At 39.6% G+C, this 18601-nt stretch overlaps 1 protein-coding gene across 2 annotated transcripts in view; it reads right to left on the bottom strand.

Annotated features, from left to right (window-relative positions):
• Window positions 1-4176: 4176 nt before the first annotated feature.
• LOC116055596 (receptor-type tyrosine-protein phosphatase N2-like) overlaps window positions 4177-18601 on the bottom strand; it is a 310864-nt gene continuing 296439 nt past the window's right edge. For both annotated transcript variants that reach the window (XM_031307625.2, XM_031307623.2), the window contains 3 exons: window positions 16216-16280; window positions 10595-10668; window positions 4177-7062 (listed from right to left, as the gene is read on the bottom strand). In XM_031307625.2, the coding sequence (XP_031163485.1) occupies window positions 6991-7062; window positions 10595-10668; window positions 16216-16280 (211 nt within the window). In that variant the 3' untranslated portion in view covers window positions 4177-6990. The remainder of the gene's footprint in view (window positions 7063-10594; window positions 10669-16215; window positions 16281-18601) is intronic.

The raw sequence follows: 18601 nt of genomic DNA, 5'->3' as shown, positions 1-18601 counted from the left end.
TGACCAGGATGTTATTTTCCTTCACTGCATCATTCATCAGGAATCTCTATGTAAGTCTGTATTGCAGCTTAATCATGTGGTGAATCCAGTAGTAAAACTAGTGAACTTTATATACATACATCGAGGACGTCAATACTGAAACGGTACAGTTTGGTTTTGAGCTACTATGCATGTGTTTTGTTAAGGTTTCTGGTGTAACGTTGCAACTGGAGCGCAGTATCACAGAACAGAAGGCATCAATAAATTGTTGGGGAGGGTCATGCCTCTTTTCCCAATCATTTTGGAGGGTCATAGAAAAATGTATTGCTGGTGAAGGGAGGGTCAGGTCTATTTTGACTAAAGATCCCAAAACTCCTCCGGTAGCCCCTTAAATAAAAAAACAAACAGTCCCTTAGAGGTTATATCAGAATAGGTTTATGTGGTTTAATTTTCAAAAAACATCACATTTTTGTCGTACTGAACATTGCTGCAGCTCCTCTTTTCACCCTGTGTGTTGAGCTCTCTGTTTTAGCTACAGAGTGAGGCATCTCACTTCTGTTCCATCTTTGTTGGGAGTCGCACATGTGCAGTAGCTAGGTAAGGACTACTAGCCAGTCAGAAGCAGAGTATGAGGGCGTGTCCTGACAGTACATAGGTAAGGACTACTAACCAGTCAGAAGCAGAGTATGAGGGCGTGTCCTGACAGTACATAGGTAAGGACTACTAACCAGTCAGAAGCAGAGTATGAGGGCGTGTCCTGACAGTACATAGGTAAGGACTACTAGCCAGTCAGAAGCAGAGTATGAGGGCGTGTCCTGACAGTACATAGGTAAGGACTACTAACCAGTCAGAAGCAGAGTATGAGGGCGTGTCCTGACAGTACATAGGTAAGGACTACTAACCAGTCAGAAGCAGAGTATGAGGGCGTGTCCTGACAGTACATAGGTAAGGACTACTAACCAGTCAGAAGCAGAGTATGAGGGCATGCCCTGACAGTAGCTAGGTAAGGACTACTAGCCAGTCAGAAGCAGAGTATGAGGGCGTGCCCTGACAGTACCTAGGTAAGGACTACTAGCCAGTCAGAAGCAGAGGATGAGGGCGTGTCCTGACAGTACCTAGGTAAGGACTACTAGCCAGTCAGAAGCAGAGTATGAGGGCGTGCCCTGACAGTACCTAAGTAAGGACTACTAGCCAGTCAGAAGCAGAGGATGAGGGCGTGTCCTGACAGTAGCTAGGTAAGGACTACTAGCCAGTCAGAAGCAGAGTATGAGGGCGTGTCCTGACAGTACCTAGGTAAGGACTACTAGCCAGTCAGAAGCAGAGTATGAGGGCGTGTCCTGACAGTAGCTAGGTAAGGACTACTAGCCAGTCAGAAGCAGAGTATGAGGGCGTGCCCTGACAGTACCTAGGTAAGGACTACTAGCCAGTCAGAAGCAGAGTATGAGGGCGTGCCATGCTAGCAGCTAGGCGAGCATTATAACGTGTGTTCCAAAGTGACCACGTTTGTCTCTGAAGTAAAGGCTGGACTACAATAGAGCTGTTTGGAGCAGTTTGTGAACAGAGTTTTCTGTTGGAGATGGTAAGTCCCTTTGGGGGGGACTTTTTCACTTTGTAAACATATAAAGTGCACAAAAAATATATATAACCCAATAAAGTAAAGGGAAAAGCCAAAAAGCATAATATGAGCACTTTAAGTAATCAATTGTATAACAGCTCAGTAAAACAGATTGTGGATTCAAATGCACAACTTGTACAAAGGCTAAATGGAAGGTATTCATACTGGAGAGTTGATTATGTAACGCGGAGACACACTGGAGATAACTGATTGACAGAGAGATATGTGACTTACAAGATTAACATAAGGACAAATGAGGCAAAACATCATAAAGTGGGGCTTAAAACAAACTTGAGAATCAGTTATGAATGGTGAGCTGAAGCACACATTGTAACCTAAGCAAGTATGATGGAGATGACAGCTGTTTGTCTTTCTCACGTTTTTATCAAAAGACAAGATATCTCCATGAAATACACTGTGGATATTCATGGTCCCCAGGGGAAGGACCATCGTGATGTTGGTGACCTTTGACTTTTGCTTTAGCTTCACGTTGTACCTCCAACACTTCTATTATAGACTGTAATGGAAATTGCAGCCTCTAGGGGCCACTAGAGGGGCTTTTTTTGCTTGTGGATAAACATGTAAGCTGATCAACAATTGCAGTGACTGGACACATCTGAATGGAGGTCTATGGATTGTACAGAGTTGCTTGGACATTATTACTGGAAAGACATGCTCTTGAATCCGAGATCACAAAACCTCAGACAATAATAACCCAAACTATCTGCTGCATTGCAGGGTTTAGTCTTTCAACCCAACTTTTACATACCCATTGAAAAATATTTTTTTTATATGTCTTTTGATGAGGTCTTTAATGTAGAGTTTGTAGACGCTTTTATGTGAATCAAATCTGAGGACCCAAACCTTGTGCACATTTGCAGGCTCACACTTCAATACATCCGTCTCAAATCCATCCTCACCCCAGCCGCTATACAGATTATAGAATGGTGGAAAGCGGTGTCTGTGTGCTTGGTGTGAAAATACAACACTTTAGACACTCTAAATCTACTCATATGACCCATCAATGAAAAAAGCAGAATCTCACTGAATCGATTTCCCTACTTCCTACTCTTTAAGTCAACACTGCTGGCCAGCAACGCAAGCTTATGTACCGAGAGCGTTTTGTCCACAATCAATACCAAAGCTGCTGTTTCACCTGAGTAAGCACTCTAAAAAAGCTATTCATCCACTCTGCTTCATCTAAAATGACGCCGGTTGAATAATAATGCCAAGCTGATGTCATGCCTGTGTAAAAAATATATAGATATAGGCCACAGGAAAGCAGGAAAGCAGGGGTTAGGATCACATATGATCAACCTATTTGACATTGTCAAGTTTAAGAGCTTCTTCAACCCTCAAAGAAGATGATAATTATATTGAATTCCAATCACTCGCTTTGGTTTCACTGTTTTGTTATTGTGCTAGCTACTGGCTCACAGCCATCCTTAATGTTATTAGTAACATCTGTGCTTGAACTCCTACTATGACAAGTCAAAATGTCCGCTGTAAAAAAGGCCTATTAGACAACAACATGACTGAGGCTGCTTGTGGTGCTGAAATCATGGTTTGGTTTGGTTTTAGTCACATCAACCACACGTCCAGACAAAGATAACGCTCCACCTGGTGAAGAACATCTAGCAGCTACAAAGCCACATCTTTTTTCATTTTACGATAGCAAAAGCCCTTTTTTATCATTGATTTTTCAAAAATGCTTCCTTACATTAGTTATCTCATGTTTGTTTTCCGCATTTTGTGTTAGCAAAGAAAGCAAGAAAAGCCATGTTTACTGAATGCAACAGGACATGCAATGGAACCGACGGACACTGCATTTTAGGAATGCCCTATAGCTCAAGTGCAAGGCACAGCCTGTTGTGCTTATACAGAGAGAATTTGGAATTTGGACAGATCATTGCAGATCAAATATTAAATTCTTCCCAGTAGCTAAAATTTGGAATATAGAGTGCACCGTTTTGTAAGTAAGCTGGTGCAATATTGATACATTCCCATTGTTTTTTCTGCTTTCTTTTTGGCTAGTCTATATGCAAATCTTTCTGTGCCTTATTCCAGCAAGTATCATGGCCACTGTGTGCTCGTTATATTTTGAAATCTAAAAATTTAGCCTTTTCATTTTTTTTTCATTTTCTTGTTGGACTAAACCAAACTGTGACCCTGAAACCTTGGTTTGTTTCAAACCATGAATTCTATGTAGCCTACCATTACAGCCTCAGTAGAAAGGTTGTGGATGAAAAGGTTCCATCTGCCCATGAACATGTTTAAAGTAAAGTGTGAATGAGAGAAGAAGAGTAGGTATTTTCAGAAAACTTCCACCATATGAGTGTAGAATAACAACTTGGGATACAGTGAATATCAAGCTGCAACACATCTACTGCAGGATGGCGCTTTGTACCACATCTAACCCAAAAAGTTGTGTCTAATTTCAAATGCAGCTAGGTGTTTGGTGCTCTATAAAACATATGTTTCACCGTGCAGCCAGATGGTACAAGTGATTGTGTACAATTACGTCCCAAGCACAAGTTTTATGAAACAGTAGTTTGACAGAAAAAAGAGACAAAACGAAATAGTCAGGATTGCATTACAATACTGGATTGACAATGAGACTTTATTCACAAATTGTTTACACCAATAGAACAAAATATCTTCTGTTTTTTGGGGGGTTTATGTACATTGTGGTAATGCAACAGACCAGCCATCTATTGACAGTTGATGGCGTGTGTGAAATACAGAACTTTATTGGGGAAAACGACCAAAACTACCAAAAGACATACCTATTATAACAAGTTTAGTTTTGACTCACATTAAAATGGCCAGTATAATTGTAATTATTTCAATGCAGTTTCAGTTATTCCATACATGACAGTAAGGAAAAAACATTAAGATCCCATTCTACATTAAACAAGCTGTTATGAGGAGTGTATCTTGCAACATGTTTCAATGGAGTCGATTTCAACAACATACCAGCTTGCTGCAGTGTTACATCATGTCGATACTGCACCACCTTTCATCTTACTTTAACCACGATCTGCACAGTCTACAAATGATAATCCTTGGCTTTTGCACTTTTAAGGTCCTTGGAACTTCTCGTGCAAAACATAGTTTGGAATAAAGTTTACATTTGTTTGTTTGCTTGAAGAGTTTTGCTAAGATCGCTTTGAGGCCACAGGAAAGTACAGCACTTTGCTGAATAAACAGCCATGCACTAGTAGCACTAGTAGAGTGTACGGAAGTCATATTATTGGTGATTGAAATTAGATAGGACAAAGGAAGCTAGAATTTGATGGATAAATATTTAAAACTGTCCACTTAGTGATAGCCAATTGAAAGCAGTGAAATAAAGTTGATTTTACACAAACTATGAGCTGTTTCCCAAAGGCATCTTCAGATTATGGAGGCTTTAACATCCAAACTTGCTGCATTGTTATCCAGTATGCCTTGATGTAAAACTAATAGCCCTCCGGGGACAAAATAAAGTTGAAAGTTGAAGCATGTTAGTAGTGTTTTGTTCAGTTGAAGGTTCAACTAATTTCCATTAATTTCCATACCAGGTTTCCATTAATTTCCATACTTTCCCTTTCCAACAAATCTTTAAATTTCAGACTTAAACTTTCTACATATGTTCACAAGAGCATGATTGAGTAAGCAGTTATGTAAAGTACAATCAGTTTGAAATTGATGGGAGAAAAGATGCAAATCAATCACTGGCATGGTCCTTTAATGCTGCTCCTTTCATTTACAACAAAACAAAAACCCAGTAAGTCACAAGATGCTTTTGGGAAAACCAGCTGACGAGTGTCACAGCAAACTAGTTTTCAATGCAATACAGTTTCAGCTACTGTACATGTACAAATCATCCATTAATGCTACATAGAAGAACTGCTATTCAGAAGCAAGACTATTCTCTTTTATCATAAAAGTACTAGTCAGAAACTCTTTATTTTATTACATATATTATTCCAGCGTCCTGTGGTTCAAAGTGATTAATAGGTGCTTTTTCAAGTATACAAGATTACTGCTGACTCTCACAAATGTTTGCACTAAAGGTAACTTCCTGCCCCCAAATTAGACTGCATGCTCTTTAGTCTTATCAGAGAGATTTTTTATTAAGTAGCAGCACAGCAAACCTTTAATCCACAGGTTAATACGCTGGAATAAGGCCATTTTAAAATGAAGCGTTACACACTAGGCAAGTTTCCATGTGGCTGGACACATTTAAAAGTCCATCTACTGAGTTTAAGGCAGACATGACAAGCCACAGTATTGGTTGTCCACGAGTCAGGTTGAAGAAACACAATATTGCTTCTACTAGGATAATGACAATTACACAGTGAAAAAAATATATCCATGTTATTTCACCTCAAATCCAGTACCAGCATTTTGTTTTATTTTTCTAACAATAAGAGGAAAATTGGAGATGCTTAATGGAGTTGCCATACATTTTGGAAACCCTACCAGATTGGCAGTTTTTTTATCACTTACTGTTGAGAAAAGAAAAATTCAATGATAGATGAAATCAAAGAGTTACTGGGACACTTGAGCATACTGCATGACAACATATCAGAAAGCATGGCTCTAAAAATCAGACACAAATAGGATTTTGTGATACAAACATGATAATCAACATCACACACACTGAAAACGAAGACCAACCAAACAGAAGCTATGATACATATACTCTTAACAGAACATCATCATGAAAATGTGTTTAAATGTTACTTTGGAAAAAAAAACAGGCTGCCACGATGGATTACAATAGAAGGAAGGTCCATCTATGTACAGGATTGGTTTAGGGTTTCCTGACACAATGTTTACTAAGATAGAAAGAGAGGAGAAGATGGGAAGAAGTGGATGGAGGGGGCGATGACTGGAAAGAGGAGGCGAAAAAGGAAAGAAAACAAGAGGAGAAAGGACAACGTTAAAATAAGAAACAGAAGGAAGTGAAAAGGAGGAGACATTTGGAAAAAGACAGGGACACGAGAGAATTAGAGAAGGGAAAGGAGGACAGTTGGGGAGAGATATAGCAGGAGACCATCCAGGAAACAAGGAAATAAACAAGATAGGGTGGGTAAAGATGAAGGAACAAGACAATGTGACATGAGGGGGAAAGAGGAGAGGACAGGAAAAACAAGTAAATATGAGAAAAGGCCCAAAGGAAGAAGAGGTAAAACTGGGATGGAAATTGGGAAAAGAGGAGACAAAATGAGAAAGGATAAGACAAAGGGGAGAATGAGAGGATAAAGGAAGAGATGGAAACAGGGAAGCTGATTGACAAGATGGGAGGTTGAAACATAAGGAAGTAATAATAGGGACTGTCCTCTAGATGAGACAGAAGAGGAGGAAGAAGAAGAGAAAGGAGGTCCATCAGAAAGAGGTGCTCCCTCCTACTGTGGAAGAGCTTTCAGAATGGCGTTCACTTCCTCCGCAACGGCCGTCAACGCAAACTCAAATTGATCCTGCAGGAGGACGAAGAGAGGGAAAAACAGAGAAAGAACGTGAAAAGTATTGAAATACACATTTGGGAACAAAACTCTGGAAAGCAGAGTGGATTAGTCACAAGTTTGATTTCAGTGATACGTGCTGCCAAAGAGCCCTTTGGGCGAGATGATGAACCTGGTGTTCCTTTGGCTGGTTCGCAAAGTCCTACAAAATTCTACTTTTCCTACCAACACTACTGTAGTTTCAGTTTCATTTACTCACTACAATCTCTTTAAACAGTGTCTACCTATCCAGATGAGAGAAGCTCTGATTTGCTAAAAAATCTCAGTCCAAAACCACTAGTCTGCCTTCACTCCTCAGGCTGTTATTTCTTATTTCTCAGCCAGGTTCCACAAGATACAGCCGATCCTGTGATTGAGACTGAGACACTATCCAGGGCTGAAAACACTACACCAACGTCCTCTGCATGTATTATAGTGTTCTGCTAAAACAAATGCAAGAATTTAAACCAATCAAAGATTAGGCAGCAAAGAATAGTGTTCTCTCTACAGTATCTATACTGGTAGATTTAGCAATTTGGCACTTAGAAACCTTTATTTTGAAATATTAAGAAGTCATATTTAGTCATGACTTACACATTTAGTTGACTGTATCATTTACAGGAAGAGGAAGATAAACAACATCTTCCCTCATCAAAATCTGAAATGAAATCCGAGTGCTGAGGCTGGGACTCCTGACCACGGGGGGAATCAATGTGTAAGCAACACAGTGAGAGCGCCGTGACAGCCGTTTGCTCAGGATACATGGTTTAATAAAGCCTGGATCGATTCCACACATGTTTTACACACATCCCGGCTTTTCCTTTCTAATTACTTTCACAGATCAGCTGGTAATTGAAGTTTCCAGACCGGCCTGGCTTCAACCAGCATGCAGTGTGACAAGGACTCAGGTCGTTTCAGGTAAAGCTCTGAGGCTGTGCATAAGTGTGAGTTACAGTACTGTATGTGTCTGTGGAATAAATCACGTAATGATCACTTTGTTTATGGGTTCAAATTGTGAAATATATCAACAAAGGGCACATTCAACCTTTAAAATAAGATGAGATGTGTGTATTTAACTTTTTTGACCACTAGTATTCACTCTTTAAAACATAATAAACTCCATGGAACTCTATTTCCATTTCAACTACTTATTCTTTTTTCAATCAGTTCATAAAACTGGCTGGCTCAGAACTTCTACCATGGGAGCAGGCTTTAGTACAGATTATCACCACCCATTTGAATTCTATACATATTCCTCTGTGATCTGGGCAGCCCTGACTATAATCCCTGTTCAATCACTTTTCAGAAATTGACCGATTGATCTTGCCTGATGTGGAGGAATAAGTCCTAAAAAATCCAGCCTCTCACAACCGGGTGATGAAATTAAGTTTTAATGTAGCTATGATTTATTTTTAGAGAGGCCACGCTGTGACGTGGACGTCGCAGGTTTGACCATCAACGACTAAGGGCCCTATCTCGCAGCACAAAGCCCGACATCAAATGTATTTGCTAGTTTACTGACGCAGTTGTCAGTTTCCCGTCCAGCGCCCACGTCGTTTAAATAACAAATGCACCTGCACCCATCTGTGGCCCATGGTTGGTCTTACAGGGAGGTGTGTTCAGGTGCATTCTGGGCGTGCTGGTCTTACAGGGAGGTGTGTTCAGGTGCATTCTGGGCGTGCTGGTCTTACAGGGAGGTGTGTTCAGGTGCATTCTGGGCGTGCTGGTCTTACAGGGAGGTGTGTTCAGGTGCATTCTGGACGTGCTGGTCTTACAGGGAGGTGTGTTCAGGTGCATTCTGGGCGTATTGCTATCTTGAGGCAGTGGGAAGTGATTGCATCATTGACCAACAAAAACCTGATCTAAAGTCAATAACGCAGCATTTCATTGTTATTTTAACAGCACATTAGTAAAATGCTCCTAGGCTTGTGCACAGCGTGCGCACCCTATGCTTGTTACATACACAGGGACGTGCAGCAACACACAAACATGCAAAAGATTAAAAATAAAAATATTACAATGTGAAATAGTATTATGATATGATCTGCTTGCGCGCTTTCACTTCACGCACGATCAGATCAGTTTCTTCTCCTGAACATCTCTCCTTCCTGCTCAGCAAATCCTCCATCATAATAACAATGCTCCAAGGTCCAAACGCGCCTGGCTTTTAAAGGGAATGGGAGATGATCTCTGATTGGTTTATTGCATGTTACGCCCAAAACACACCTATGATTCCTTTTTTCCGCCATTAAACTAGCAAAAGTGGATTCGTACACGCCCTAAACGCCCCTGCGCCGGGCGCTTCACGTTGTGTGCTTAGATCGTTAAAATAGGGCACTAAATGTCAGATTCAAGAATGACAACATGACATTTGTGACTTTGTTGACGATATCGCAAACAACTTTCCTTACAAACTCTCCTGACAGTGCAGAAGCATCTTTCACAGACAGAGATGGGTATGATCAGCTCTCAGCTGTTTGAAATGAATTAGAATTATTAGATTACACTGCAGTTGTTCCACTTACGTGATGTGCCATTAATCGTTGGTTTTCCCTTCGTCTCCTAAAGTTTGATGCAAACGTGGTTGTCAGATAAGTGACCAAAATCTTTTTTCTGTCTAGTCGTTTGTGCCGAAACAAAAAGTAGTGTGCCGTTTTTATCGGTGATGGGGAAGTTAGTGATGCAGCAATGCTGCTTTCAGTAGACCAGCAACTATAATGTAACTGTGTTACAATATACCACTTCATGGTACAGCCACGGTAGCCTTAAGTGCAATGAATCTGTCCGATAAATAACACCAAAACCTTTGTAATGTCACAGGTAAACATGGGTAATAATTATTGAGCAGTAAACAGTGCACGAGAGAAGCACTGTACTTTGGGAGTGGAATATTGATGTCACACTTTTTGAGCGTTAGATAAAACGTCGATACAACTCTCAGGCTTTTGCATTTACTATGGAACGAGAGGTGGGAGTCTTACAGTAAGCATAAACACCGGTAGCACTGGGAAACAGCTAGCCAGGCTCTGTTCAAAAATATGCCTACCAACACCTCTTAAGCTGACTAATTATCATGTTGTATCTTTTTTTCAATATATACCGTAGCTTGTTGTATCTTTAAGAGCCTGATGAAGCACGTAATGTTTATGCCAGAGATCGTTGATGGTACACTTTATGGGCTAAATGTGCAGTCACTAACACAAATATTTCGGACTTATTTTTCTGACTGTAATATCCATCCATCTTGTAGTTAGCGGCACCTCTTGCTCTGTGGTAACATCTCTGACCTATGCTATCATTTCAGTTTGAGGACTGGGATTGTGTGTTGATTCATAAATCACACTCGGCAGGATCTTTAAAAATGTAAATGTTAAATTATTTTGTTTTTTGCAGTGTATCATGTACAGCCTCCCTGCCACAAATATGTTTCCCACATGAACAGATTCAGTGTGTGTGTGTGTGTGTGTGTGTGTGTGCGTGTGTGTGTGCGTGTGTGTGTGTGTCTTACCTTGGTCTGAACCATTCCCGGCCTCTGGTCCCGCAGGTGCTCCAGAGTTGCTGCAATATCAATCTCCTTGGCACCTGTCACACACACACACACAAACAAACAAAAACACACACATATAAAATGGTGTTGGATTGTGTTCAAAGCACCACCAAGCTAATCCAGCTAACATTTGTCAATCTGGTGTTTTATACCCACTCCCTTTAGAACAGCAAAATGCGATTACATTCATCCTCTTTGCAGAAACACACACACACACACACACACACACACACACACACACACACACACACACACAGACTACATAAACAGCTAGGTGATGTTTTGTTGTCGGGATGAAAAAAGATAAAGAGGGAAAAGAAACTGTTGAAGAGGACTTTGTGAAGGAAATCACAGGCCCACACGTCTGACATCTTCTAAAAGAAACTGAGGCGATCTTAAAGCTCCTCGCTGACCTTTGAGAGTCGTCCTGTAGCCTTTAAGCACATGCAGGTTGCCCACCAGAGCTCTGTCAGCCTCTGCCAAAGTCTGACATGCCTGTGTGTGTTTGTGTGTGAGTTGTTCACACTTTACTTGCTAGTCAGCCTGTCTAGACAAGCTGTTGCCAGACTGGCAAGATGCCCCCAGAGCTGGTGACAGTGTGGCTACCGGCAGTAGGCTGAATGACCACAGGTCAGATTACCAGACATTGTGATATATGACAAACAGATTATAAACCTTTTAGAGACAAACATCTGCATGTGAAGTGTATACGTGACCAATTTATTAATTACTTTTTGGGAAGATCTGTCTAAGAAGTCAAGTTTGTTTTAATGTATAATGTTTTAAGGTTTTTATGAACAATTAACAAATTGCTTTTTTTCTTTTCAACAATGAAATAATAGTGTTTTCTACATAAGTGAGACCTTTCAATCTACAGGACATATAAATATTCAAGATGTGTGGTGATCGTAGACTGTATATAAAGATGGATGGCAAAACATCTGGATGACCCCCTGGTGGCTGGCTGCAGTATAGTCAATGAAGTATAGTACAGTATAGTATAGGTCATGACTCGTGATTGGTTGGGCAGGTGTATGGGCGGGACTTTAATACGCCCGATTATTACTCCACAGACTCTGGTTGCAAAATTACAATTGGCAGCACCCGTATCTGGGAGATTTTTGGTTTCACTTTTGTACACTGAGAGGAAATGGAGACGCGTCATCCATCCTTATTTACACTCTATGGTAACACTGTATTATTTATTAATTTAATTTTTCAAGATTTTACCAAAGCTGAGACTAAGAGGCTTTTGTTTTTAAGTCTGATGTGAAGTTCCAGTTTTTAGGTTGTCATGTTTCACTGAAGTCAAGGATCAAGCCTGATTCTAATTCAGGTCTCCAATAACCAAGCAGTTTCTCCATATATTAGGCTTATAATATTCATATCCATCAATATCACAGATATATCCATATTGCTTTATATGCTGGCAGATCTCCGAATAGAATTGTATTACCAAAGCAAGCATTGCATGTTTGACACAAGGGTCTTAATTCTAGTACAAGATATTTTTGCTGTGCTTTTACTTAATGTCATCAATGTTACTTTCATATATAGTATAGTTATAGTTACTGTAAAATATTTTGCCTCAGTATATTAAATCCTTGCAAAACATGTGTGCTGAGAGGTTTTTGTGCAGAAATGGAGCATTGGCTGATACATTGTTATTAAGTCCATTTTTGTCTTGAAATATCAAAGTGTCCTCAGAAATCACATTTGGGTCAGGCTTCATAAGGAGTGAAAGGAGTGCAAACTTGGAAATGGAAATAAAAGAAAGAATACATTTAAAAGCCTAATGTATTCAAGTAGATTTATCAACTAATAGTCCTGAGGTTTTATGCCCTTAATGTGCTTGTATGAAAAATAATATTTTTTAAATTAATGTGGCTTTCTTTTAGTGAACAGCATTTCTTAGATTACAAATATTTCCTGGCAGGAAAATAAAGTTAAAACTCACATTTAGCTCATAATGGGCTTATGTCATCTCTTAATGTTATAAGAGCATAACTAACAGCTCCAGGTACACAACCATTCGCTGAAAAAGGAGCAGAAAGACAATTTGAAAATACAAGGGGAAGAAAAGGTGTCAGGAAGACACCTGAAAGAAAAGCTGGAGACTGGGAGAGAAAGGAGACGAGAGAAAGAGAGGTGGGAGCAACAGTCAAATTCACAAAGAACAAGAACAAGAAAAAAAAACATTTCATTTGTTTCCTCTCCTCTTTACTTCTTACTTGTTGTGAAACATAATAACATTTCTTGTTCTTGCCTGCATGAAGAGGAAAATGAATGGTGGGAGAGCTGCTCATTCACACTATTTTCTTATTCTGTTTCACAGGTTTTGTGAGCTTTTCTTCTTTCTTTTTACAACACAATAGACTCCCTTCTAGTCAGGACAAGCCGAGGGCTATTTTGCAGGTTCTGATAAACCTCAAAATGGACTGTATTAAAAAAAAAAAAAAAAAAAAGTCGAGGATTGAGGAGGGTGGGAGGGGAGCGCTATAGAATAGGAAAAGGAGAAAGGAAAGACAAAAAAAGAAAGACAGGGCCCTTGAGGAGGCAGCAAAAGACCCCCGAAAGCCCAAGCCAAGGACCGGGCTTACCATCTGGACCTGGGGGAAAAAAAGCGAAAAGAAACAGAGAGATGTGAAAAGCTCTCCGGCACTCGATGGGTTTCATTTGATTCTTAAGATGAAGAGAAGGGTGGCGGGTGGAGTGGTGGGTGCATTAGAGAGGGGAGGGGAATGAGGGAGCCTTTTGGAAAAGAACAAGGGAAAGCAAAACGTGAGAACCACAGCAACACCTCCTCAACCCTGCAACAACGCCATAATTCTCGGACAAATTTACAATTCATTCCTGAGAAAAAGAGTGGGAATATAGGAGGACGAGGGGGAGGAGGACGAGGTAGGGAGGGTGAGGGAGTGATTTTGTGTCTGAGAGGGAGCAAAGAAAAGGAGGCGGTGGGACATGTCTTTGATCAGGATGGAGGAAGCCTGCAAACCTTGGGGCCTCTAGCTTCTCAGGATGGACAAAACACTCCAAAATAAGGGGGGGGGGGGGGGGCTGAGAGCAGAGATATAGGGGAGGGGAAAGCAACCTTTTTTCTGAGGAAGAAATTGTATAAAGCTTAGTCACTCAAAGGCCTAATTCTACATGATATACACTCAACACAGAAAGAGGAATTTAAATTTAATTTATCATTTTGTTGGTAATCACTAGATGCTAACCTGCATTTTTAACAGTATTATAGTATTCAGTTTACTCATCATTTTGAGTAGGACTGAGTCTACAGTATGAAAACTATTGTCAAGTATGAGAAAGTAACCCTGATAATGTTGAGGAACTAAAAGTCAGGATTTTGGACATTTATTAAAAGTCACCCTTTTAGTTTTAAAAAAAGCATTATCAACATAATTTACAAGCAGAGTGTTATAGTATTATATATGTGCCAAACTGATGCCAAAAATACAAACTTTGTAGTTGCTAAGTGCCAAACACCTATCTATTTCTGCCCTTATATTAATATTATAAGGGTGAGCAGCATTTGAATGTTGTATAAGATCAAGCAGGAGCTAATTTGTAGGCTATTAACTGTTGGGTAGTTTTACAAATAATCATGATTTTTTAAAGATGAATATACATTTTGTAAGTACAATATTGAATGTCAAAGTACTAAAACTACAGTTGACAGATGATGAAGTAGAAAGTACAATATTTCCCTGTATAGGAGTAGAATTACAAAGTAGGCAAGACAATTAGGCTATGTTTACCTCAAAGTAGAATGACTTGATCATCATCATCATCATCATCAATACACTATGTTTAAGTGTAGCCAGAGTCACGATTAAATTGCTGTCAGCGACACATTGTTTTTGTTGTCAGACAACTACATTTGCTGTGAATGATTTCCTATTTTTCGAAAAAAATATGCTAACAGTAATTTTGAAAAATGGGCTGGATTATGATTCCTGCTCGTTCTGCTAGAGTACCACACACACACACACACACACACACACACACACACACACACACACACACACACACACACACACACACACACATACACACACACACACACACACAACTTTATATGGATTTAAAATGTATCAAATCTTCATCAGCAACCACCAACCACAGTGTTAGGGAAAGCTACTTCACTACCTGTCCTTCATATAGTATTTAATCTTTATTTAGGAAAAAGTATCTACTCTCCAGACAATTACCGTAAATAGAAACAAATAAATAAAAAAACTGTCTTATAATGTGAATGGAAGCCCACACTTTATGAGTAATTGGAAGACACACCCTCTGTGTTATTCTAGTGAGACTAGAGAAGAATTAGGTTATATACTAAGGAAAGGTTTTCTGTAAATGTAAGTATAACCTCGATCTTAAAAACTGACCTGATCCAATAAACAGAGGAAATAAAAGTTCTAAAAGAAAAAGCAATCTGACACCTAATTTATGTCACATCATTAAATATTCAGTCTCCTTCATACTACCTACTTCACCATGTTTATTATATAATGCTTTCATTATCATGTACTTACTATGTACTTCTAAAGCACTGGCTGTGAGTCCTGATGACACTCTGATTGATTAAAGACTTCAAAGGTAGAACATAGTCCTTGACAAAACTTTCTCTTTTCCACCAATGATTCCAACTCTTTTTCTTTCATTCTTATATCTCTATTTTTATCTCATCATATGGAAGTCACACTTCTTCTTTCTTTGGAGTTGAACTGTGTTTTAATGGTGTCAAAGCGGCAGAGCATACACTGACATAATCAAACAAAGATTTGCTGTAATTAAGCAAAAACTATAATCAGTGTTAGTTTCCTCTGGCTCAGGGGCAACATTGATTAACTTTATGTTAGTGGAAATATTATTTTTACCAACTCACAGTAATTACCTAATTAAATATCTTTTTTTTTAATGCAATCATCCACTTTGTAACTTTTCTTTTGATAATCGTGGTGTAGTGTTTTTTCTCTGCAGTTTTAAAGGCAGGGTTGGCTAGCTAGCAAGATTTGAAAGTAGCCTCTCCTTGGGGCTTGGTCTAACCCCTCCCTAACCCCTCCTCTAACGAGCACCGCTGCCTCACTGCTTCAGAGCAGAGCGGAGAAAAGGCCGCAATTTGACTTCATGACTCATTCACCAGTAAGCAAACCTAACCTAATATTATCATACCAAATGTTTAAACAGACATGACTACTGTTAGCAATGTGACAAAGACACGCATTGAGCTCAGGCTCGTGCACGGGAGGGGTAGAGTATGCCCAGCAGGGCAAGGAGGCATTTCATTGGTTCTTTCCGAGCAGACCGAGAGGCAGTGATTGGTGGTCGGTTTTACAGGATTACAGCAGCTACAGATGACGGATCTTTTTCGCCTCAGAGCCCATAAGTTCTTTATTGCTGTTGGAGTGTAACAACCATTTCAAACAATACATAAAAAGTGTATGTTGGTTCAGTAAAGGAGGGGTGGGGAGTAGTGGGGGACTTGTAGCCATGGTTATGCCTCTCCACATTGTGTGTGTGTGTGTGTGTGTGTGTGTGTGTGGGGTGGGGGGGGGGGCAACACCCACCTTTAGCCATCTTGTTGAGGACCATGTCAATCAGGACGTAGGTCCCACTTCTTCCTGCTCCATCACTGCACGGGTGGGCGAGAGACCAAGACAGAATGGGGTGGGAGGAGAGAAAGAGAGAAGGAAAGACAGAGAAGTATTAATTAAATCAAACAGTTTGTTAGATTATTACTTGTCTCCAGTTAATGTGGGGAGACGTAACCTGACTCCAGTGTGAAGCAGGTGAGCAGCAGTCAGAGAGATTTAATATGTCAAGGTTTATTAATCTTTTAATGCAATTTCAAGGGGATAAACAACTTCAAAGGCCTATAATTATGAAACAGAAAGACTGAAATGGGTTTTAGTTAGGTTATGAAGTAACATCAAAATATAAACCTGCTTAACAGCAACACTACATTTATTTTGTTTGACCCAGACGTAAATGCGTGTTCTTTAAAAAAATATCAGAAAGTGACGACACAAACTGTTTGTATCCCATTTCAAGTGTTGAAATTTGATGACTGCACCCCTACTAGTCTATTTCATGGGCTGCTGTGTGTGTGTGTGTGTGAGAGGTATGAGAGGCAGAGAGAGGGAAGGAAGAGTAGAACAAGAAAGAGACATAAAGGATAGAAAATGATTAAAAAAGGGATAGAAAGCCAGGGAGAAAGCAAGAGAAGTTCTCTGAATGCTGTGTGATTATGACATTTCTGCATCTGCACTCTGCTGTTCACACACTTGTCATCCTGATTGCTTCACTTTGTTCTCTGTATACATTAGGGTAATAAATGGCAGTGCACAGTTGGCTTTGACAAACTCATTTGAAAGCTCTAAGTGAAAGTCTGCAGAATGAATGGGGAGTTTCTCCATCCTTTTATTACTACGTCCTCACACATGATTGGCTGGTTGTGTTTAGGAATGAGCTTGGACATTAGAAAAGCAACAAGGCCTGACAAAAAGTTGCAACGGTCTTAATAAGCCCCTAAACACAACAAAATATTGGACTCCTCGTTAAACAAAACAGTACATTTTCAAAGCACACTGATCATTTGAAAAACCCACTTAAATTAAGTGGGTTCCTTGCTGTTTATTACTCCAAAAAAAAAAAAAAGCCAACAGAGAAGCCATTTTGCAGCCATTTCATCATGGGTTTGGATACATCTGTAGTTATTTTAAACAAAGTTGACATATTGTAGCTCTCAGATTAATCCAACTTGGAATTACCACTGGGAGACTGGCATAAACTGTTTTCAACCTGGCAACCAGAGTAATTTAAAACACCTGTGGGTGTGCAGGGCCTTTTGACAGTTTCTTATACTTCCTCAGTGGTATAAATACAACGTCTTAAACAGACAGCATGTGCTAAGCATGCACATGCACAGAAATGATTTTAGTACCAATCATTTCATAACATATTGGGTAACGTGACCTATGGACTAACACCATAGTTTTGAATAGTTAACAGGGACACACCGATAAGATATAGATGATGTACGTCAACATTAATATTTTCCCTTCGATCCTTTGTGTTCCAATGCACATCGAAACAGTCTAAGGGTATGTTCATATATATATATATATATATATTTATTTTAGTATAGGGCATGACTTCATACAAAGTCAATGTAAAATTGTGAGTGCTAAAATAAGTGATTTGGACGAGCCAAAGTGAAGTTTGCTTGATTGAAGGATGTTCGTAATTGGTAGGCATAGGTAACAGGAGGAAAAAGAAAGGATTGGGGGGAAAAGTGTGAAGTTTCAGTGAGTTCTTAGATTTACACGGTTGGTGCATACATTGTTAGTACACAAGCTGTACAGTTGGTACATTTGCTATATGTAGTAAATAATCACAGACTGCAAAGATGAATGCAATGGTTTGCTTTGTGTCAAACTGAAGACACTTTAACAGTAATAGATGTCACACAAAAATTCTGCCTGAACTGTTCTGAAGGCCACGATCACATTTAATGCAACCTGCTCCATAAAGACAGGTTTCATACTCTGGTAAGACTGGCAATTTAGCTGAGAAATGTACAGTTTCATCATCCTGGAAGAGCCATTACCTTATATTAAATAATAGATCACTTAGTGGAGGAGCGAGCAGACAGAGAGCCTAACATAATCTGTTAAGGAACATATATGTTTTTTTCTCTAATCCAATCATTGCAGGATGTTTCCACAAAAAAACTGGCAGATGTTTCTGTTAAATACAGAATTAATGATGGCTTATTGGTTTGGAGTTCTTTCCTCAGGTGGTGGGAAGGACAGCTGCTAACACTTCTATACCCTTCTCCTGCTCTCACCCAATGGCTCCAAACAACACAGTGCAAACTTTAAGTGCCTCCAATTAAAAGTTACCCTTCTCCATGGACAGTTTAATTAAAACACAACTTTCTGGGTAATTTCA

Source organism: Sander lucioperca, chromosome 9, assembly GCF_008315115.2.
Source record: "Sander lucioperca isolate FBNREF2018 chromosome 9, SLUC_FBN_1.2, whole genome shotgun sequence".
Lineage (NCBI taxonomy): Eukaryota > Metazoa > Chordata > Actinopteri > Perciformes > Percidae > Sander > Sander lucioperca.
This window is presented reverse-complemented; position numbering and strand designations above follow the sequence as displayed.